Source organism: Heloderma suspectum, chromosome 5 (genome assembly GCF_057233095.1).
Source record: "Heloderma suspectum isolate Gila_16-S chromosome 5, 16-S_ref, whole genome shotgun sequence".
Classification (NCBI taxonomy): domain Eukaryota; kingdom Metazoa; phylum Chordata; class Lepidosauria; order Squamata; family Helodermatidae; genus Heloderma; species Heloderma suspectum.
The window spans coordinates 143,200,748-143,224,022 of record NC_139462.1 but is presented as its reverse complement, the minus strand read 5'-3'; the positions used below and the strand labels follow the sequence as shown (position 1 = coordinate 143,224,022).

At 41.9% G+C, this 23,275-nt stretch overlaps 2 protein-coding genes across 6 annotated transcripts in view; one reads left to right on the top strand and one right to left on the bottom strand.

Moving 5' to 3' along the window:
• The window catches only part of SUN3 (Sad1 and UNC84 domain containing 3), a 28,608-nt gene extending 28,258 nt beyond the window's left edge, over positions 1-350 (bottom strand). The window contains exon 1 of one of the 2 annotated variants that reach the window (XM_084857707.1): positions 1-350. The gene's annotated coding sequence lies outside the window, so the exon portion shown is untranslated. The other variant, XM_084857710.1, reaches the window with a different exon arrangement.
• On the top strand, positions 114-22,333 carry LOC146344599 (uncharacterized protein C7orf57-like). Of its 4 annotated transcripts, none has more exons than XM_084857711.1 (10): positions 114-330; positions 1,471-1,527; positions 3,581-3,778; positions 5,358-5,463; positions 5,616-5,772; positions 8,658-8,705; positions 10,308-10,408; positions 14,211-14,326; positions 15,440-15,590; positions 20,663-22,333. In XM_084857711.1, exons 2-10 carry the CDS (start codon positions 1,473-1,475, stop codon positions 20,703-20,705), a joined length of 975 nt encoding a protein of 324 aa, XP_084713837.1. In that variant the 5' UTR covers positions 114-330; positions 1,471-1,472; the 3' UTR covers positions 20,706-22,333. The 4 variants fall into 4 exon arrangements, with proteins under 4 accessions (XP_084713837.1, XP_084713839.1, XP_084713840.1 ...); XM_084857713.1 differs by having other exon boundaries at positions 15,440-15,457; positions 20,663-21,472; XM_084857714.1 differs by having other exon boundaries at positions 114-401; positions 15,440-15,457; positions 20,663-21,472.
• Positions 22,334-23,275: the final 942 nt, after the last annotated feature.

The following is a 23,275-nucleotide window of genomic DNA, read 5'->3' as shown; positions in this document are numbered from 1 at the left end:
CTCTCAGCGTCAGTACCGCCTTCTGATTTGTTGGAAGGGGACCAACTAGGTCCCCCCTCCCCCCTCAATCTCCTCCCCGGTGGCTTCTCCTTCGACGCCACGCGCTCGGGAAAGAGAGAGAAGCGCGCGCGCGCACACAAACCGAAGTTCCCCGTTGCCATGGGGACGGGGATTGTTTGTGGCTGCCGCCGCCGCCTCCCCTTCTTCGGCGCGGCGCTTCTCGGTTCGAACTTCTCGGCCGGCGGGAAGCCGGTAACGGGGCGCGAGAGGTTCTTTCGCCTCTTGCCCGGTCCCAGCCGCGGCGAGGGACTCGGACGGCTAGTGGCGGCGGTGGGTGTCTCTTTGTGTGCGAGCGTGGTGTTCCCCGCGTAGACCTCCTGGCCGTCGAAAAAGGCGCCCAGGTAGAACGAGAGGGACGGCCCTACCCCGCCTCTTCGTGGCACTCAGGGTTTCACCATAGGAGTGTGTTGGGGACGGGGGCGGATTGTCCTAGTTCATCTTCACAACAGCCTTGGAAGGTAGGGTAGATTTCCTGGAGGGATTATTGGCCCAAAGAGAGCTTCGTGGCTGAAGTGGGAAGTTGAACCCGCTGGTTATGCCACCCAGAATCACTTTTGGGGTATCAGATGATCTGTTTGATTTGAGAAGATGGCATTTCTCAGGGGTGGGCCTGGTTAGCGGAACGAGGAAGGTTGAGCGCGGGGGAGGCATACGTTCTTTCTTTCACTCTCTCAGCTCCTGTGCCTTTTAACAGGCACGAATTCAACAGGTGTAGCTTTTGCTGGTACAGACACGTTGTGGTGAGAAATGGTACACCTGCTAAACATCTGCCTGTCATGCATTTTCTGTTAAAGGCACAACTTGACAGCCCTTGTTTCCTGTCTCCTCGTATTACTGTTACAGGGAGCTAAAGAGGGTACCGAGGGATTCAGATAAATACAGCAAGGATGGGCAGAAGTTAAATTGTGATAATCAGGGGGCTCTTGCCCATATTATGGTGGACCGCCTAGAATATGCTGATTGGTGGGATGCTGGACTTTGGAGGATCCAGCAGTTTCTTATATATGAGTGCATATTTGAGATCACTTGACATAGGTTAGTTATGCCTGCTGCTAAGAGATCTTAAGTATGCATTCTTGTTTTGTAAATTTAAAACTCATCAGTAGCTCTTGGGATTTAATTAAAAACAACAGCATGAAGCTTTTCATTTTTCAGTCCACTCCTGAAATAAAATGTAATAGCCTCATGATGCTCTGAAGTTTGGAGCAGAGTTTTATACAAAAGCATACTGCTTTTAAGAGTGTGTGTGTGTGTATACATATGTAGGTGGGGAATCCAGCAGCCCCTGTAATGGTGAACCTGCCCTGACAATAGGAAAAGACATCTATCTCCCAGTCTGCTTAGCAGTTGCTATATGCCATCTGGTAACATACTTCATTTTTAAAAAGGATCTTCCTCCCCACTGAACAGGTATGAGGAATACAAATAAAGAGCCCCGTGGACCCCCAAACCGATATGCGCCATGTGGCAAGTATACTGTTTACGCTCATGTGATCTTTCTCATGTAAAGAGTATCAAAACTGCACATCCTTACTGAGAATAGCTTATGTCTAAAGCAGATTAGCTATATAATCATACGGCATACAGCTTGGAACAAAGTATATTGTATGGATCACCAGCTAAAGGCCTCAGTACCAAATCTGCCCCTGCCAACACAAAAGCAAGGGGAATGTACAGAAAATGGGGGTCATGGCAACAGGACTTGCTATAGCAGCCCACTTGGGGTAAGAGTCATAGAGATGTAACATTTCTGGAAATTGTGAAGCCATAAAAAACCACTTTTCCAGTGGTTTTTCCTCTGGAAATTCCCCCAGGAATTTTAGAAAAAATTGAAATGTATGAAATATTTTCTTACCAAAACTAAAATTATTTACTGCTTTAACAACATAAAATGCATTATTTGTAATGCAGCATGTAAAATTTTTTTTATTTTGCATATCTATGAAATGTATAGAGCAATCCTAGGCATGTTTACTCAGAAGTAAGACACATTGTTTAGTGGTGCTTACTTAAAGGTAAGTGCGCATAGGATTGCAGCGGCAAAGGTTTTGCCTTTTGCATTTGCCTTTGTTTTGTACAAGCAAAATTGTGACTATACCCTGTATTAGAGAGAGAGTGGCAAACTGCTGTACTGTATGCCTACCCACATTGTCTGGTGTCACAGTTATTTGAGGGGAGAAGTGAAAAGGTTGACCAAAAGGGAGGGATCAAAGAACTGCGGAGGCAGGATACTTGCTTCTAGTATATCCCAACAAGATGGAAGTTTACCAGAAGAAGGATCAATTTACAAGCAACAAAACACCCTGTATGCTGCACTCATGAAGATGGCGGCATCCTCTATATCAGGGGTGGGGAACCTTTTTTGGCCTTAGGCCCAGATTCCATTTTAGGAAGCTCTCAGGGAACAACATTCCAGTGGTGAGCAAGGCCAAAGGCAAAAGACCCCCACCCCAGATTGCCATTGTTACAGTTTATAGTAGGAAACATGTCTACTCACAAATAGAAGGACAAGCCTTTACTTAGAAGTCTACGTAGAAGTAAGAGGGACTAAATCACTCAGCAGCACTTTCAAATAGTATCCCAAATATCAAGCCTATGCATGCTTACACAGAATTAAACATGAGCAGTCTGTCTATTTACAAGTAAGCAGGACAAGCTTCCGTATGTCTGCTTGGAAGTAAGTAGGACAAGGCTTGGAAGGAAGCCGGACTGAATCGCTCCACGGCTTCCTCCCCAGGTCTCACCCCCTCTGCCCTGCAGGGAACAGATCTTATTGCCTGTCAGCTGCTGATAGGAAATAAGAGCTTTCCCCTCCTGGTAGAGGGGATGGGGCCAGGGGAAGAAGTTGCCAGTCTGGATGGGGAAATCTTATTCCCACTCCAGGTGCAGAAATCTATGTTGTATTTAAGTGCTGTATATTTCTACAGTATGCACACGAATTCTCACTCTCTAGTGCTGTATATTGTTATTTTTAACAACCACCTTCATATACATTTGGAGTGAATAAAACCTGCAGTCTAAAGTGGTACAGCCTAGTCACAGGGTTATTATCTCACTGAAAACTAGGCCATAGTTCTTGTGATATTTTGAAGTATTATTAGACTATGTAGTGATTCCTTTCAGTGTGCAAATGAATGGAATAGACATTTATCTTGTGCTGTACTGTTGTTTGATGTTTTAGGCTGGAATGCCGTATACACTTACCTGCGAATAAGTACCATTAAATCCAATAGGACTCACTTCTGAGTAGTTATGTATAGGATTGCACCGTTAGTTGATTTGTAATATTTGCATTTCTTACTCACAGGGTAACACAAGTTACCCTGTGAATGCTGACTGGCCACTGAAGGGTGGGGTATATGTTTCAGAAATAAACAGTCTCATAAAGCATAAGAGATTTTTCACATCACCAATAACGTACACTATATTGCATCAACTTATGATGTGAATTTAATGCCTGATGCCACAATAGTATTTGTGTCCCATTTATTGTAACTTCTTCTTTTTTTTGTCAATACAGATTGGTATTATCACGTGCCGCTAAAGCGATCAGAGGAGCTAGTTAATTCCGAAGTTCCACAACAACCAACATCCCAGATCCCAGGGCTTGGTGATTTTGGAGATCCTCATAGTGAGATTACTTTTGGGGGCCGAAGGAAATGGATCAAAGACACTGACTCGGAATATGTAAAGCTGGCAAAACAAGGAGGCCGACCTGGTGATTAAATCCATATGAATATCATGGCTATTTCTGGAGGCTCATGCCTAGTACCTATAGATAGTCTGGAGGCTACTATAAGAATATTTGGGAAATTGGGGTGAGAATAGAATATACAAGAAGTATCGTATTTTAATGCATTGTATTTTAATGCTCACAAAATTTGAGCCTTCTATGGTCTCAGCTAACACAGCTGTCTTGGTTCCTCAGGGGCTTTTTCTTACAAACTCTGAACCTCTAGTCATAAGTTCAGAACTGTCATGGGGGGACAACAGTGATGTAAATTAGAGTTGAGGGCTTACTAACCTAGTATTGCAATAAAATATGATTTTTTTTTTCTAATTTAGAACCCCCTTTCCTGTATATGGCAGCTTCATACTACTATATAGAATATTGAACTTACTTTAACATGAAGTTAGTGTAATTTGACTGCATTACTGATAGTAAATATCAAATTATGCTATAGAGCATTGAACTGCAACACAGAAACCAAACATATCTGGAGTTGTAAAATAGTGTTTTAAGCATTGTAAAATCAGCTGTCTACTTCACAACACTGTCACTTCAAATTCCTGTATCATCATAATCTTATATTTTATTTCTGATCTTCAGGGGAGACTGTGGTTGCTTATGTAACCAAAACACTAACATCCACAAGAGGGAGGTATTGGCACACTTGGGAGAACTGCAGAAATACAAAAAAAAAAACTGGTGGGAGAAAAAACCCTTAAGAGCGGAACCCTCAAAAACATCCCAAAGAGTATTGTGTCAATGGGCACAGAATGCTGAATGACTGTGGAGGAAAAAAACCAAAACATTGGGTGGGAGTGGGGAATGGAATGGGAGTATTCTGGAGGAGAGCATGGCTGATTTACTGGAACAGTGAACAGGAGTACTCCACACTGCAACATTTTGTTGCAGGCCCTACTTGTTTTACATGTCTGTGTTTGGACAACATAATAGTGAAAAATTAGAGGGGGGGGGGGCAATGCTGCAGCTAGGGCTGGATCTCACGGCCAAGGTCCAGGGCTCCAGCAGCCCAGGGGTCACCCAAATGACCATCCAGAGAGCTTATGGTCAAACTATGCACAGCAAAAATGGCAACATTAGGCCATCTAGTCTCTTGAAATGTTTGGAAAATCCTCCTCCTACTTCTTCCCCAAAGCTGCTATCAGAGAGTGAGTGAGTGAGTGAGTGAGTGTGTGTATGTATATATATGTGTATTTATATATGTGTGTGTGTGTGTGTGTATATATATATATATATGCTGATGCTGATTTCCCACTCTGAAGGCTATCTGCTCCAATATGTGTGTGTGTGTGTGTGTGTGTGTGTATATATATATATATATATATATGTGTATATATATATATAGAGAGAGAGAGAGAGAGAGAGAGATCCAGTGTCAGATCTCCATCATCTCATATAGTTTGGCCCGTTTTATGTGGAGGATTAGAATAAAAACATATTTAATATTGATCCCTTGTTTTAATAGTGTGCAGAAAACCACGTTATCTAGTTACTTCAAAAATCCACAGTATTTAAATCTCTTTTTCTCTTTAAATGTCTTTGGCTTAAGATTTGTTGAGACATTTTACACCTACTCCACGAAAAGTCTCCCTGGGGTCTTATGGTGCACCTGAGTGGTACTCACATCATAGCAAAGCAGCAGCCGAGGAGTCTAAGTAAGTATGTGTCTTCATGGGCATTACTAATTTATTTTGGCTGACAGGGGAGTTGATGAGTGTTAAAATAAAGAGAATGTTGCATTACTTCCACGAATCTGGAACTTTGTTAACAAAATACGTAATGGATATTGGTAAAACTTTCACTGCAGACCTCGGGTTTCAACCATGCCAGACTACATGATTCATGAGGAGTTTAAGACCGATCAGCCTCCCAGCTATGAGCCTAAGAGGGGGCCTTTTGATTTTGATATGAAAAGTGTTTGGCAAAGAGATGCTGAGGACAAAGAGAACAAAGACAAGAGAGAGGTATGATTTAAATATTCCTAGCTTACTATACTCTTGAGAAAATAGCCACATATTAAAAACAGTTTTCTGCTAATATGTGGGTTTAATTTTTGGAAAAACGAAATACTATTCCATCAGGATTACAAATTTTGCAGTTATCCAGCAAAGGTTTTAATGTAAACATCTGTGGGGGTTTTGTTGCAACATACTGACAGTGCAATCCTATGTATATTTATTCAGAAGTAAGTCCCACTGTATTCTGTTTTTTTATTATCATTTTTCCCTTCTTAATTTGTATAATGGACAGTCTTGTGAAATTAAGGCCTTGAAGAACTAGGAAAAGAGACTTCTCTGTTCAGGGATCACATTATACATACTAATAGCAAACGCACTTCTCAGAGTGCCAGTCTTTATGTAGGCAACACAGTGCCATCCACAGAAAAGAGGGAGGTATCAGCAGGCTCTGGGAAACCTCAAGATTTGCAAACAAACAGCAACACTTTAGAAAAAAGCTCCGGGTGGGGGAGTAATAGCCCAATGAGCATGCTCAGTGTCCATAGAATGCTGGTTGGCTATTGAGGCGGGGGGATGGGTGCAGCTAGGGCTGGATCTTGGGGCCAAGGTCCAGGGCCCCAGCAGCCCAGGGGGCACCAAAATGACCATCCAGAGAGCAGCAGGTGATGGGCAGTGGCAAACAAGCCCTGCCTCAGTACCTGGGCCAGCATGGGTATGAAGGGGCCCACCAGGCAAGACACAGCTTTCTTCTTATTTTTAAAAACCTTTTAGAGTTAGGGGACAGTTGACTGGCCATGTTCATGGTTAAAGGTGCTCATTTTATTATTTTTACTTTAAAAACATATGATTCTTTTCTACAACAAAATGATGCTTTTGCCAAATAACTGTTTTTAGCCTCAGGATAGTGAAAGCAAACTCCATTTTGTTCCTGTGGTCATGATGGTATTTTATTTATTTATTTAAAATATTTCTTGGCTGCCTTTCCAGTAGGAGCCCTTTCAGGGCAGCGTACAACAATAAAACACATAATAAAAGCAGATATGGCAGTTAAAACACAGTAAAAACAGCAACAGCAGCAAACACCAGCATAAAATAAACCTTAGACAACTGGAGCTACAACCCAGTCTGATAATACATAATCAGGGGAAGGCCAGAGTAAAATATAAGTTTTCAGGCCACCTTAAAAGCTGCAACGACGAGGCCTGGTGGACTCCCAGTGGCAACTTATTCCAGAGGTGTGGGGCCACTGTGGAAAAGGCTGTCATGGTACCATGAATTAAGTGAGTTTAAAATAGAAAACTGCACATTTCTTTTTTAAAATCAGGATTGGCAAACCATTTATTTTGTTTCTTTAATGAATCAGGAATGTAGAAGCAGTTGCGAAGCATGGATCGGCCAGGAGGGGAGAAGAGAAATGTTAGTTGCATGCTTCACAAGTGAAGTAATACACATGCATTGTGTATTCCTCTCTGCATTGGATACTGATAAGGTTCTGAGTTCGGAGGCTTACAAGTACCCAGGTCAGATCCTATAGGATTGCACACTAAGTCCAGGATCTAAAATTACCTCGCAGCACCGCTGGTGGTGGTAGGGATGGAAAACCAGGGAGGAGGTAGAGTGAAATTCAATATCCTGAAAGAGAGCATGACTCTCTTCAGGCTGGAACCCTGAACAGGAACACTTCACACTGCAACATCTTGTTGAAGGACCCACTTGTACTTTCCTGTGCCATTTGAGGAACTTCATTTTTCAGTTTCACAGCATAGTGAGCATCTTAATTCGGTGCATTATCTGCTTCTGTCTCCCATTTGTTTTAGATTCACTTTCTGAAGTCATATTGGATACAATCGAGGCAAAATTAACAATTTTAGTCTCATTGATTTCTATAGGAGAGTTAAGCTTATGCTTAAAATATCTCCCATTAAATTGAGCTGAATTAACTTTGGCTGGATAGTACTGCTTCAACATGAATTACATACAGGACTATTTTAATTGCCTGATCTTGCAACTTTTACAGCTAAACCTTGAGAAATAACTACTGAAATGTTCAAGCAAGTTTAAATTTTACCATATTTCTGAGATCTTCAAGCAGGTTTAAATGTCATTATGTTTCTGATGCTGTCTTTCATTTTGTCTATTTAAATAATTTGCAGCTACCTGCTTATTTAGAGACAAGGGGTTAAATGTATTGGCAGGATATAAATGAAGAACTAAAAACCAATAGTGGTTTAAAGGCCGGCTTCCTTAGTGTATTAGGGAAAAACTAATTTGGTGCAATTATAAAAATAAACCCTTAGGGACATTTCACAGTACAAAAACACTTCAACCCCAGGGATTTCCTATCAAGCAAGTTAAAAACATCTAGGCTCTTGTGAATTCTAGTGGATTCTAGATCAAGTTATCTAAACCAGTATGAATCCATTTTTTCCAGCTACTGGAACATGTTCTCATATCTGAATCTTATTGTTTATTTTGAAGGGTTATCAGGAAAACTGAAAATCTGGGACATTTTTTTTAAGTGGCCATTTTCTTGGTTTCTAAGAGCCAAATTAGATGTGACATGGATTGTTGACTTTAAAAAAAAAGTTAGAAGTGGCCCCAGAATCGGATTGTGTGTATCATTTTCATGACTTCAGTCTTATACCTCCTGCTCATATGCACACATGGAAATGTGCTATTTGTTTCACCAGGGGTGGGTGGGGAGACAACAATATTCTTTCCAGGCTGAAGTTGGTATAGAATTTGAGGCCAGTCAGGCAGCACAGACTGCCATTTTTCCATGCAACTTGTATATATAATTTGCTTGCTTAATATGAGAGCAGTTTGGTCAGATGTTCTACTTGAACATTTTAAAATAAAGAGCTAAAATAATGTAAAAATTTTCCCATCAGGAAAATGGAGTACAAGTTGAGGGCTCTCCAGGCAACACAAAAGAAGAGGTAAGTTTCCTTAAAACTAGACTGACTTGATAAGAGGTAGAGGAAACATGGTCTAATGGACCATTTTTAAGAACAGTTAGGTCAGGAAAATGGTATTTGGAGTTGGCAGTCACATCGTTGCATCATTGCAAATTTTTCCTCCAAATCACTATAATGTCCCCTTAAGTCATGGTCACTGAGTCAGTGTTGTTTCCTCCCTAAACTTGTACCTACCCAGGCTCATTCTTAACCAAAATTTGCTAATCAGCTTCAAACTCTCATTTCAAATCCTAGTAAATAGTAAACCCTGGCTAGCCTTAACAGTATTTAACTGTGGCACTGATGCAGTGCTTACCTATTGTTTGCCAATTGGTGCCAGTGAGGGATTTTCTTCCAATGCAGGTAGCACCTTTACAGGAGGGATATTCCCTAGTACTAAATCAGGGGAGGAAAGGGTTTAATTCCCCCTTCACATATGATGTGATCCCAACAATTATCAGCTCATCAGCTGATACTCTTTGCAGTTTTAAAAAAATCTGCATATTAAATGCAAAGAGGCATTTAATGTCATATCTTTAGCCCTAACAGGAAAGCAACAACCTTAATAATTTTTAAAGTAACCTTAAGGGCCAAACTACACATTATGTGGAGCCAATTTGGATTGAGGTTGGGGAAAAGAACCCCACAGCCCTGAAACAAATACCCCCTCAGTAGCTCACAGTTCTTGTCACCACATCTCAAATTTTTCCTTATGTATCAGAAACTAGTCAGATCAGATTTAATTGGGTGGCAAAAGTGTGGCCTTGCCTCAAAAAAATGACAGGCTGCTGAACTATCGCTACATCCATTATAGCAGTGTCAGGAAATCTGTGGCTTGCATGCAGCTCATGGCATCAATTCTGCTCCAGCCTGTCACAATTCAGCCATCACCACCATGAGGACAACGAGAGAGAGAGAGACTGGGAGGCAGGTAGGGAGGTGCATCAGCAAGGTCAGAGGCCAGACCATTAAGTGTGGTTGCTAGAGTGGCATGGCATCCTTCAAAAAGATGCTCTAGCTGCTGTGCTTGGGCCTTTGAACTTCCGCATGTGCCTGCCTGCCTCCTAGTCTCTCTCTCATCTCAGCAAAAGTGGCGGCATCTGAATTGCATATTTCAGGGCATATCAACTGTTTTAGTTTGGTATCTTTAAAAACTTTTGACAACTTCTTAAAAAAGATTTTTTAGGTTGGAGGGCAAGTCCTAGGCAGGCGGGGGGGGGGGGTGGCAGTGGGGAGGGAGAGAGCAAGAAAAATGGAGTGGCAGAGAGAAAGAAAAATGTGGTGGTGGCAGAAGGGGCACACACAAATGGGGGGTTGCCAAAAAGGCCCTCTAAAAGACATAATTCCATGAAATAACTACCATTGTGCCAACCCTGCTGACCACCAGCTCTGGCCCCACCCACTGCCCCTGACAAATTACTCCCGAGGGAACATGGCTCTCAACAGAAAAAACCTTCCCCACCCTTGCATTACCAAATATACTGCAATCTTCCTGGGAATATTCTTTCTTTCTTTGCCATTTCTTCAGTTTTAATCATATGTGTATTTATGTTAACTACTGAATTTGGTTTTCTGTTCACACAGATAAAGCTTCCTGCTATAACACCAAGATACCCACACAGAACGCCGCAACCTATTGCAGCTAAAGAATTCCACGGAGGAAACAGGCTTTACTTCCCTCCCATGTTAGTAGTATATAATGCTTGTATTTTAAATCCAGGTTCTAAGATTGCATGTGCAACTAATTCTACAATGTAGAGATATGTGTAATGCAGCCTTGTAAATAAGCCCACAGAAATTACTACTCTGCAAGGTTTTCCTAGCCTGCTGAGGACTGACAGAGGAGAGATGAAGAGCAGCCCACTGCATTGCTGTGCTGAGCACAGAGGAGGGTTGGAGCACTTGGTCCCTCCTCTGCCAGCCTGCTCATGTGCTTGCATGCAATTTCTTGTTGCCGATGTCTACCAGGCAAGTGCTTAAATCCAAAGCTGGCATAGTGTTGGGTTACCATTGGCTTCAGTTTAATTTTCTATATGAAATCTTTTACTGTACAGTCATAACTAATTATATGTTGATCTTAACGTTAAGGATATCACTAAAAATATTTTTATTATATCTATATACAAATTACAATAAATACTATAATCCTCTAAATATCATCATCACTGCCTTGTTGTGGCGAAGGGGCTTGCATAACTCAGTGAAGCCATAAGCTATGCCATGCAGGGCCACCCAAGATGGACAGGTCATGGCAGAGAGTTCTGACAAAATGTGGTCCACTGGAGAAGGAAATGGCAACCCACTCCAGTATTCTTGCCAAGAAAACCCCATGGAATGTATCACAAGGCTAAAAGAGATGATGCCGGAAGATGAACCCCTCAGGTTGGAAGGTGTCCAATATACTACTGGGGAAGAGCAGAGGGTATTTCCAAGTAGCGCCAGAAAGAGTGAAGCGGCTGGGCCAAAGCCGAAAGGACACTTAGCTGTGGATGTGTCTGGTGGTGAAAAGAAAATCCGATGCTGTAAAGTACAATATTGTTTATAGTGTGGTCACTGAACTTGAGTCGGACATCCTCGAGAGTGAAGTCAAGTGGGCCTTAGGAAGCATTACTAACAACAAAGCTAGCGGAGATGACAGTCTTCCAGCTGAGCTATTTAAAATCCTAAAAGATGATGCTGTTAAAGTGCTGCACTCAATATGCCAACAAATTTGGAACACTCAACAGTGGCCACAAGACTGGAAAAGGTCAGTTTACGTTCCAATTCCAAAGAAGGGCAATGCCAAAGAGTGTTCAAACTACCATACAATTGCGCTCATTTCACATGCCAGCAAGGTGATGCTCAAAATCCTACAAGCTAGGCTTCAGCAGTATGCGAACCGAGAACTACCGGAAGTACAAGCTGGGTTTCGAAGAGGCAGAGGAACTAGAGATCAAATCGCCAACATTCGCTGGATCATGGAGAAAGCAAGAGAATTCCAGAAAAATGTCTATTTCTGCTTCATTGAGTACGCTAAAGCCTTTGATTTTGTGGATCACAACAAACTGTGGCAAATTCTGAAAGAGATGGGGGTACCAGACCACCTTACCTGTCTCCTGAGAAACCTGTACGAGGGTCAAGAAGCAACAGTAAGAACCAGACCTGGAACAACCGATTGGTTCAAAATTGGGAAAGGAGTACGACAAGGCTGTATATTGTTGCCCTGCTTATTTAACTTATATGCAGAGTACATCATGAGAAACACCGGGTTGGATGAATCACACATCGGAATTAAGATTGCCGGGAGAATTATCAACAACCTCAGATATGCAGATGATACCACCCTAATGGCAGAAAGCGAAGAGGATCTCAAGAGCCTCTTGTTGAGGGTGAAAGAGGAGAGTGCAAAAGCTGGTTTGAAACTCAACATTAACAAAACTAAGATCATGGCATCTTCCTGGCATATGGAAGGGGAAGAAATGGAAGCAGTGACAGATGTTATTTTCTTGGGCTCCAAGATCACCGCAGACGGTGACTGTAGCCATGAAATTAAAAGACGCTTGCTCTTTAGGAGGAAAGCTATGGCATACCTAGACAGCATAGTAAGAAGCAGAGACATCAAATTGCCGACAAAGGTCCGTCTAATCAAAGCTATGGTTTTCCCAGTAGTAATGTATGGCTGTGAGAGCTGGACTATAAGGAAGGCTGAGCGCCGAAGAATTGATGCTTTCGAACTGTGGTGCTGGAGAAGACTCTTACGAGTCCCCTGGACTGGAAGGAGGTCAAACCAGTCCATACTAAAGGAAATCAACCCTGAGTGCTCATTGGAAGGACAGATACTGAAGCTGAAGCTCAAATATTTTGGCCACCTAATGCGAAGAGAAAACTCTCTGGAAAAGACCCTGATGATGTGAAAGACTGAAGGCAAAAGGAGAAGGGGACGGCAGAGGATGAGATGGCTAGATAGCATCACTGATGCAATGAATATGGACTTGAGCACGCTCCGGGAGAGAACGCAGGACAGGAAGGCCTGGCGTGCTGTGGTCCATGGGGTCACGAAGAGTCGGACACGACTGAACGATTGAACAACAACAAACACATGCTAAATTTAAGACTATAAAATTTGATAGTTTGAAATGAATTAATTGAAAAAATAATAAATAGAGAATGAAGAATCAGATACATTTTAAGTAGAATAAGTAATAAGTAGATAATGAAGCATAAAGACATCGTAAGTCACACAGATTCCTTCATGGACAAAATCATCATCAAAATTAATTAAATAGTTAAGTAATAAAACATGAATGAATATTAATTTCCATATCATAATTAGATTTCCAACACTCAATAAATAGATCCCATTCATTAACAAATTTTGGATTCCACTGCTTGCCATCCTTCCATCTAACTGGTCCACCAAATTTTAATAATTATGCTACTTGCTATACTTTGTTAATCCGCTCTAAAGTAATAAATTTTGCATTTTTCCATTCCTTAAAAATAATCAGTTTCGATGCTATTAATAAATTAGATATCACTGGTTGATGATTTATTTGATAATAAGAATGAAAAGTATAATATCACAATTGTACAAAATCAGTGTATGCAAAGAAAATAAAATTTGAGCTACATTTTTGGGCAATATGTGCACATTTGTACAAACCACTCATATATGCATGCTGTGTCCTCTGTAACTTATTAGTGTCACAGATGGTTAGTCTTGGTAGAGGCATGTTACTTGACTGGTAATCTGAAATGTTTGAAAATGGTGGTAGATGTACCCCTGCCTTTAATTTGGGTGTATTTAATATGGAATTGCTGTGGGAGTGATGGTTTTGGATCATAATGTCCTTGTCTCGGTCATTTTTATTTACCAATAGTTTTCCTTTGACTTGGGGTGCTTGTAACAGGACTGCTTTTCTTCCCTGGTGGAAGGGGGAGGATGTGAACATCTATGTATGTTGTCCTGTGTAAAGATTTGTACGTGTATCTATTTTACCAGCTGAAATCCAAAGTTCCACATATCTTGGGGGCGGGGGGCGGGGGCTTTGGACCGCCTGCCCCAGTATTTTGCTATAAAGGGGAATTCATGCACAGTCTTCATACATGATGATATACACAGGCCTTTTCCCTGTGTATATTTGCCTGCTTAGGAAAAGTTGTGTGACGTAGTCCCAAGTTTTCTTTTTTGAGTTCTGCAAGTTATTTGGCCCCTTAACAATGGCAAAGTTTAATAATAATATATTCTATTTGTTAACAATAGTGGAAAATTTCAGTAAACTGGTAAGACACTGTTTCAAAAAGAATGGTGTGTGGTATAACTAGTATTTACCATTTTGATTGATAGCATTCTTCTAAAAAAAAGTTAGACTTATTATTTGCATTTTAATTTATTATAAGATAACATCTTTCACAGTAATACACATAAAAAAGAGGGGCGCTAGTTTTGATTTAGGGATCCAAAATTAGAATTTTAAGGGAAGTTCTTCTTTGATGTTTTCTGTGTAGGCCTGCTCACAAAAAAAATGAACCTGTAAACTTTAGCAAACTGATCAGCAGTGGTTACGGAGATGAGTGGCTTCAGCAGCGTGATGAGTGGGAGAAAAAGAGTTCTCAGCCTAATGGTAATGTGTTACCACTCCTTTTTAAAATAAAAAGATGTAGTAGATGTCTCTCTTAAAACTATGATACAACCCAGTAGATAAACTCTGGAAATTGGACTTCAATTCATAGCTTATTCATTCAGTGTTTTCCCCACAACACTTCTATGTGATTTCTCTGGGATAAGGAGTTAGGATTTTGTTTCCATTCAGATAGGTTATCTGTGAGATATAAAGACAACAGTGTACTTGGGTACTGTATTTTAACACACCAAATCTTAATACAGTGTTTTGTAAATAAGTCCTGTTAACCTGCATTTGATTTTAGTGTAGCATAATAACAACAGCAAAGCCTCATTGCACACACTGAATCATAACCATTGCTTGAAAGTAATTGCCATTGATTTTAGTTGCAAATATTTCCAAATAAAAGTCTTTAAAGTTGGTGCATAATATAATTGTTACTGGATTATCGCTCACTGGAGACCTCATTTTAAATGTCTAGCATGTGGTAGACAGCACCTAAATATATCTCTGAAGAAATGCTCTTGTTGCAAAGATTCACCATCTAATAAAACAATAGTTTCTAGACAACTGAGCCCCCACAAATATCCTGGGTACATATTGGCTGGGTTTGGACAATCAATGGAGAAAAGAGGCCATGGTGGCTTCTTTTCCCCACCTCACGCGTGCCACTCACATGCCCACCATTTCCCTAATTACTCTCACCGTGTCATCTGAACCTGGCAAGGTTCAGATGACATGGTGGTTTCCAAACCACCCCACAACCCATGGCTTGTTGTAGGGATTATGGGGTGGTTTTGAAGCCACCCTTGCTGTGCACCTCACCAAGTGCAGATGACATGGCAACCCATGCTGCAGCATGGGTAATTAGGAAAATGCTGGGCATGTGAGCAGCATGTGAAGGGCAGGGAAAAGAAGCTGTAGCAGCTTCTTTTTCTCCGGTGATAGTCAGAACCTGGCTATTGCATTCAAAGGCTTCCTAAAGGTTATAGATTCCATTATAGCTCATTTCTCCCCAACAAATACTTTGCAAGACCATTAAAGCAGTTTAGGTTGATTCTATTACATGAATGCATATTAAGTAAAGAATTCCTTCTTCATTGTTTCTTGCAGATTCTCTTCCTCCTCCAAGTGAGTACCAGAAGAAAATAGAAAAGAGGCAGAAAGCTAGGAAACATACATTGTCACACAAAAGAAAACCTAGATCTCAATCTGGACTTGAAATGGGTGCCCAGCCTAAGAAGCCACTCTTCAACCTCAGAATGTATGCCACCCAAGACCCTTCCGTAACAGCCCATTTCTGCCTTAACAGAATATAAGAATCCCTTTCCAAACATATAATCCCTTACTTACACTGTCAAGAGATTTTAATTAGGGGATGTAACATTTTTTAACCTAAGGCTTATGCTTATTACAAATGCTTTTAATGTTCCTCATTGCTTCTAGTCACATATTAATAGGCAAAAACCTTTGACTTTAATTGAGTGATGATTGCTATATGTATTTCATGTCCTTCTCCCACCCATTCACAGGCAGATGTGTCCACATGTACACATCTAGGTGTGGGGCTTCCAGTTAGCTCTTCAGCAGCCCCTCCCCTTTCCTCCAGACACCTTAAGCTTCCTTTATTATGAGTACATACTGCAAATATGTTCATGTAGGTCTTTGTAATTTGGTATAAGAAGTCCCAGAAGTGGAAAGTTTCCTCATCCTTCTCAGTTATTTCAAGGCATAGCCAAAGAGGGGACAAGTGCATTCCATTTATTTTCAGTTTCTTTCATGCTGTGTTTTGAAATATCTATTAACAATAAGAAGCCCCAACCAAAGAATATGAATAGTAAAATAAGCATACATTCTACACACTGGCCCCAGCCCTTAGGAGAATGAGTGGAAGGTCAGTATATGCAGTGGCCCTCATTTGTTTTTTCCTGCACTGTATCACAGGCTGCTTCTTTAATGCAAAGCAGCTGCTTACAATACAGCATGGGGAATTGCTGTTCGGAGAAACAAAATGAAAGCCCTACTACATACGCTGATGTCCACTTGTGCATTTCTAGATTGGACCGTATTATGCAGAAGGCTACAAATTCAAGAAAAATGTGGGCTTGTTGCAAAGCACACAAAAATAGTAGGGTTGGCATCTAGGTTAACTGCTTGCATTTAGGCAGAATTCACTGCATCCAAAATACCTCTTAGAATTTAATCCCATGTTGGAGAAGCTCCCAAGAAGGAAGGCAAGTATTTGTATTTGCATTGTGCGTGTCTGTGGGGAATAGCTCAAACTTAGTAAGATTTCCACAGTAACTCCAAGTAGGCTGCATTAGTGCTCTGCTGGAGAAGGTAAGAAGGGGGAAAAGAATTATTAGCCAAGGTGGCTGGGACAGGGAGGATCATGGTATGAAAGTTAATTAAACTTGTCTATGCAGCAGAGGCCTACTGGAAGCAAAAAGAAAAAATTGCTTTTGAAAAAGGAAAATGTAATGCAAATTAGAAAAATGAACTCCCTGTGGGGCTGTTTGTATGACACAACAGCCCACCATAGATTATTTAACCCACAGTGAGTCTGCAATGTGTGTGGCCACCATTTTTAATATGCAACCCCAGGCGGGGGTTGTTGTGTCGTGCAACCCTGACGAGCAGGGGTTATGCGAGTGTTAACCCCCCTCCCCCCAAAGTGAGGGTTGGATGTGCAAACTGGCACCAAGGGCATGTCATCCGAACGTGGTCTATGTGTTGAATGAAGTCCTATGCGCACTTACATAGAAGTAAGCACCAGGGAAAATAGTGGTCTTACTTCAAAATGAACACATGTAGGATTGCACTGCATGGTTGCAATCATATGCAAACTTACCTAGGATCAAGCCCCATTGAACCAAGCAAACATGCATTGGCACTGTCTTTAAATCAGTGTTGCCTAAATTGTTTTTTATCAGCCTAGTTAAATATATGGATGCATTTTCTATGCTAGGACATTATTTGCATAGGTTTAAAGGAAACTGTGACTTGAGAATGTAAGGATGTCAAAAAGTATAGTAACTCTATGTTAAATCTTAAAAGATACATTTATTCATATCCATTAGATCCCTTCCTAGAAGCCTAGGACTCATAACGGTTTAAAACAGAATACAAACAAACAAACAAACAAAAAACAGCTCTCCAAATGATTGGTCTTGCAACTCCCATCAGTCCTAGCCAGCAAAACCACAGCTGCGGGATGATGGGAATCATAAGCCAAAACATCTGTAGGGCCACAAGTTGCTCACCCCTGATCTAGTGGATAGGCACTGCTAGGTTTCTATACTGTGGCTGTGTCCACATGTCACACTAACTCATGGTGGGCAACTAGCCACCCAGGGTGGGTTTAGCAAACAACCCACCCTGAGTGGTTAGTGCACCCACCACACGATTGGGCAAACAACCCACTGTTGGTGGGTTGTTGGCCCGATCATTCCCTTTAGTCCTCCACCCTGCATGCCAGGGGACATGGCAGCAGACCCGTCTTGTCTGCCCCCAAGTCCCCCTTCCCGGCTGCGACTGCAATCAGGGTCAAGTCCCTTTAAAAAAATAATCCAGTCCTTTTTTTGTACAATAACAGGATCAGGAAACTTTGTTCGGCACTTCCCTGTAACCAGGGAATGTGCACAAATAGGGCTTTAAAAAATTATTAGTTTTCCTGTTGCTGCTCACCTGTGGAAAACTGAATAATACTGGCTCCCCCCCCCCCCCTGGTATATAGCCTAAACGTGCAGGGGGTGCAGGCAGGAAGAGATGGTATCCAGCCCTGTAGTGATTGATGTCTCTGCTTTGCTGCTGTCAGTTTTGACAGCTGTCAGAAGCGAGGCAAAGATGGTGTCCCATTTCTGTTGAAGAGGCGAGGTGCTTGGCATGAGGTGCCTGGCATCCCCGCTTCAGAAGAAATGGGGTTCAACAATTTTTTTAAATTTCCCCTTTCCAATCTTGGGCAAGATCAGAATGAAGAAAAAAATTATATATATATATATATATATATATATATATAGAAATGAGGGGGGTGGGAGGGTGGATGCCCAAGTGTGTGACCCTGCCCCCAGGCACTGGCTCACCCTGGCATGAATGGGAAACCCACAGGTAAGTGGGTATTTGAGACCCTTCTCCTTTCCCCCACCCTGGGTCTCAAACACCCTCTTACCTGTGGGTTCCCTATTTGTTCCGGGGTGGGTAAACACCCTAGGGGGTGTCCCACACTTGGGCATCTACTCCCCTCCCCCTCCTTCCCCCACAAATCATAACCCCCCCACCCCGCCCGAGTTCAGGGAAAGATCCTTCTTGTGTCTGGCCTTTTAAAGAGAGCTTCGGCAATTGGGCGTTATAGAAATGTAATAAACAAACAAAGGGGTCAGGGAAAGGAGAAGTGTCTCAAACACCCATTTACCTGTGGGTTTCCCATTCATGATGAGGTGAGCCAGCACCCTAGGGGGGCCACACACTTGAGCGTCCACTCTCCCCTGCTTTCCTTTCCATTTTTTTTTATTCATTCTGATTTTGTGCAAGATCAGAATGAGGACATTTTAAAAAGGGGTTTAAAGGTGCCCTATGCTGAAAATTGAGGGTGGTGGTGGGGAAATCCATGCCCCCCAGGGACTCTTGCCCCAACAGTCAGGGGGGGTCTTGGAGTTCCCCCCACCCCCAAATTTTGGCACGGGGCACCTTTAGATTCCAATGCAAACCAACAGGATTTAAAGGTGCCCATTGGATTGCATTGGAATCTAAAGGCGCCCCTTCTGAAAGTTGGATGGGGTGGGCCCAACTCCCCTCCATGGGTTCTCTTGCCCCAAGGACCCATGGCAGATGGTTGGGTTCCCCTCATCCGATTTTCAGGAGGGCACTTTGAAAATCCAATGGAAGCATATGGGGAACAATCTGCATAGGCTTCCATTGGATTTTCAAAGTGCCCCTCCTGAAAATCTGGGGGGGGGGCAAATCCAAGCCTTTTCCAAGGACTGTTGGGGCAACACATTCGGGGGGGGGATTTTGCCCCCACCCCGGTTTTCAGCTTTTAAATTTTTTGCAGCCTCCTTTTGTGCAAAAAGGGGCTGGGAATTCTTATTTTTAAAGGGCTCAGACAGAGATGAAGGGGTTAGGGTTGGGGGGGATCGGCGGGGGTGAAGGGGGTGCCCGTGACAGCCCTTCCTTGGTGCCGTTTGGCTACCATTATTGGGGCTGTCACAGGGAAGGGGAAAGGGTATGAGCAGTGGCTTAGGTAAGAGCAGCAGGGATTTCTGCTGCTCGTCGTCGAGCAGCTTGCTGCCAGATGCCATTTACCCATGATAGGCTGGCAGACGACATGCCAACCCATCATGGGTAAAACAATTAATTCTGCAGGCTGTGGGTTCTGAGGGTGGGTTGTTTGGGAAAAACAACCCACCCTGAGAAGCAGGGCCCAGGATCACACAACGCGCTAACCAATGATGGTTCAGGAAAACAAGACCATCCATGGCTGGTGTGTCGTGAGAACCCAGTCTGTGTTACTTATGCGTATATTAAGAGAATACTGTTCAGGGCTGACTGAATAGATTAATCAAATCTGAATAATGGTGTCTTGATTGATAAACATGCTTTATGTTCTTATATTCTTATTTAAAAAGAAAAACAGAATGTAGATTTTAAAAAATAAAATGTTAGTGACACTACATCCACAAACCTAGGAATGCTTTCCTTTTCTTTCATCCATATGGTTGTATGCAACTTCCCTACGAATCATTAGGATCATAGCACACACCCTTTTTGTCTTAGGTTTTATTAATATAATAGGGATTGGATCCAGATTTAGTCATACCTAGAGTAAACCCATTGAAATCAACCATACATGAGTTTTGACTAACTTAAGTCCCATTGATTTCAATGAGTATATTCAAGGTATGACTAAATCTGGATCCAACCTGAGGATTGTAGGCTTCTCACTGTGTCATGTTGGCAAAAGCAGTTGTTTAGCCCTGCATGCCGAGTATACGAGCCCAGTTAATGTCCATATTTGTAATCGTGTGCAATAATTAGCATTTAAATAGCACATCTCAAAAATTCAAGGTGCTTAAATACGTTCTACAATATTTTATTACTATATTATTACAGGCACACTGAAAAGGAAATAAAAATGTGTAAGGAATGGGAGTAAAGACTCTTATTTAAAGACGAGTAAATAAAACAGCCCAATTCCTGTGCTGTTTTTTCATTTCAAGTCAACATTACAAGAGTAGATCCCCCTCTCTGTCCACCTTAAAGAGTACTTGTGAAGAAAAAGGGTTGTTTATTGTTTGTGTTTAGTGAGAATACATTTTGCTCTCATCTCTTGTATTGCAGATTCAGAGACATCCCAGCCAGAATCAGCACAAACAGACAATGAGTAAAAGTGGATACTTCATAGCATTGCCACAAATTCTATTTCTATTTCAAAACACTGAGCGCAGAAAACTATAATACAGCTTAGGAAGCAGGCTTCAGTAGTTCTATGCTGATATGTTAGATTATGTGACTCTAACCAAGATATTTAAATAATGGGCCATATTCATCCCTGCTGGTTTTCTGTTTGTTTCAGTAAGTTTGCAGCTGACATGAATTTGGCCCAGTAATCTGTTCCAGCAAGTTTCTGAAGTCTGGATGCTTGCTTCCGCAGTTAAATGCCTCAGTCTGTATCTTAAGCTGTTGTCTGCTTCTAATGCCAGTTACCCCTATAAAGCAAATCCTAAGGTTTGCTTGATAGCCTTGCCTTCTAAAGCTACACCAGCTGCTCGAGAGCTGGTGAACAGTAGCGTCCGTGGAGTCACAGGACCTGGTTAATAAATACTTTAATATGCCATTGCACTACTGGAGAGTAGTGGAACGAAACAATGAGACCCATTTGAGCAATATAAGCTTTGCAGTGCTGAGCCTTTTTTATGTTTCCAAATGTTGAATGGGGTAAGTAAAAGCGAGACTCATGTGATGTTATATATTTATACATATATATGTATATAAAATTTCAGTGTATATTGGCATTGAAATTGTTATTCAAAATGTTGTATTGATAGTTTTCAACACCATACTTACTTACTTTTCTGATTAATACCTCACATCATATAAACATACAGAAATATTTGAGTTCTACTTGAATAAACATCATTAGAAAGTGGAAAGAATTGTCCCTTAATTATTATTTTGTTGAATAATACAGTGGAAAATGTTACTGACTTGGCCATTGCAATTTACACTAAAACAGCAAAACATTAAATAATTAGACATACAAGATGCCAGGCTTTTGCCGGGTGTCTGGGTGGCCATGGGATAGTTTGGATTCCTGGATCCAAGGTCAGCGTCAGCACTCCGATCTTGGTCCTAGGATTCCGAGCTCCCTCCCCTCCTCCTTGCAGCCATCATGGAGAGTACCACGCCAGCTGCCTCTCCAAGGTCTCAAAGCCGACGGTTCTGTGGGGAGGGGAGTTGGGAGGTTGGTTTACAAGGAATCCTCCGGCCTCCCCAGCCTCCTCTCCCCCTCCCTGATGCCTCAGATAGACTGAAATGCAGAGCAGGAGGAGTATGGAGTCATAGATTGCTCCTCCTGCTTTGCATTGGATGGCCGTAAGGCTTCGAGTTCGGAGGCTTATGGCTATCCCCATTGGATTGCCCCCTTAATAATTATTTAGACAACTAATTGGAGCGGACCTGGTACATTTTAAATGTCATTAGGCAAACTGCAAATTATCTTAATGGTAGAACTACTTCAAAACTTGCTTTCAAAAAAGCTATTTGAGTTTTCATTTTAAAAAGAGCAGTGCTGATCTTATTTAGTCCAGTTCTGCTATTTGCAACAAGGCTGCCCCATTCACTTTTAACAGAGGGGTAGGTCCACATGCACTTCCTTCAATCCTTTTTAAGGAGGAAGAACCCTGAAAAACTGGATTGACAATCCTGCCAGTGAGTTTCCTATTGTTTCAAAGCCTTCTATTGTAGTTCATAAGACATTTAAGTTTCATTAATATCATTTCTGAATACTTGACAAAATCTCAAGATCTTTATTTGGTGTCCTTGACATTTTTCATTTATCTTGTTCCACTTGCCACAATTGATTTCATGACAAATGTTTGGTACAATATTGCATTTTCTACCCTTGTAATAACACTAACTAATTAGAATTTGTTTTCCATTCTATTTCATTAGTTTGGTGAATGTTCTTGAGACCCTTTCTTCAGAGGTTTAGTAAAAACAAGGGATCTTGTGTCTAGATTGGAGTAAAATTCAAATAAGGGTCCACCAAGCCTGAGTTGGCTTGGTTGCTGGCCATTATTTGTGCTTACCATGGGCCCCACCTCTACTCAAGATTTCTGGCATGTGCAGAGGACTTGGGAAAGCGGATGGAGTTAGTCTTACTTCATGCTGGTCTTTGGCAAAACTCAGAAGAAGTGATAATCTCTTTCATGGCTTCTGAGCAGCTCAAAAGCCTGGCATAAAGTGAGAGAATGACTCTGTCTCCTCTCCGAAGTTATCTGTGCGTGTCCCAAAAACTCAAACAGTGGGTGCTTCCAGAGAGGGCTTTTAATGTGCAATCAACCCACTTCATTCATGGAATTTTACAGGGGTTCCAGATGATGTTGTCTTCCATTCGTAGCCCTTCTGTGTTTTCCCAGTGCTGTTTCCCTCTTTTTTCTTAACACCGAAAATCAGTTAAGGATACAATGCTGTGGGTGCTAGACAGCAGCTAGGCAGCCATAGGATTGGTCAGTTCCCAAAGAACTGTCTCGCCACCCCCTCCCCCACCGCCTTGTAGGCAGTATGGATTGTCCCTGCGCTCCACCCTCGTAAGAGGAGCAGGGGAAAGGGGGTGTTCCCAGTGGTGGGGTAGGGTGGGGAGTTTGTAAGTGCCAGTATGACACTTCCTATGTGTCGTCCTGCCTCCCCATCCCGTGCTCCAATGTCCCGTGGCTAGACAGCTGAAATCGG

Coding starts and splice junctions, on each gene's coding strand:
- LOC146344599 (XM_084857711.1), top strand. CDS start 1,473: ATGAGGAATACAAATAAAGAGCCCCGTGGACCCCCAAACCGATATGCG. Junction 5,773..8,657: donor AGAACAAAGACAAGAGAGAG/GTATGATTTAAA, acceptor TTTTCCCATCAG/GAAAATGGAGTACAAGTTGA. Junction 8,706..10,307: donor CAGGCAACACAAAAGAAGAG/GTAAGTTTCCTT, acceptor CTGTTCACACAG/ATAAAGCTTCCTGCTATAAC.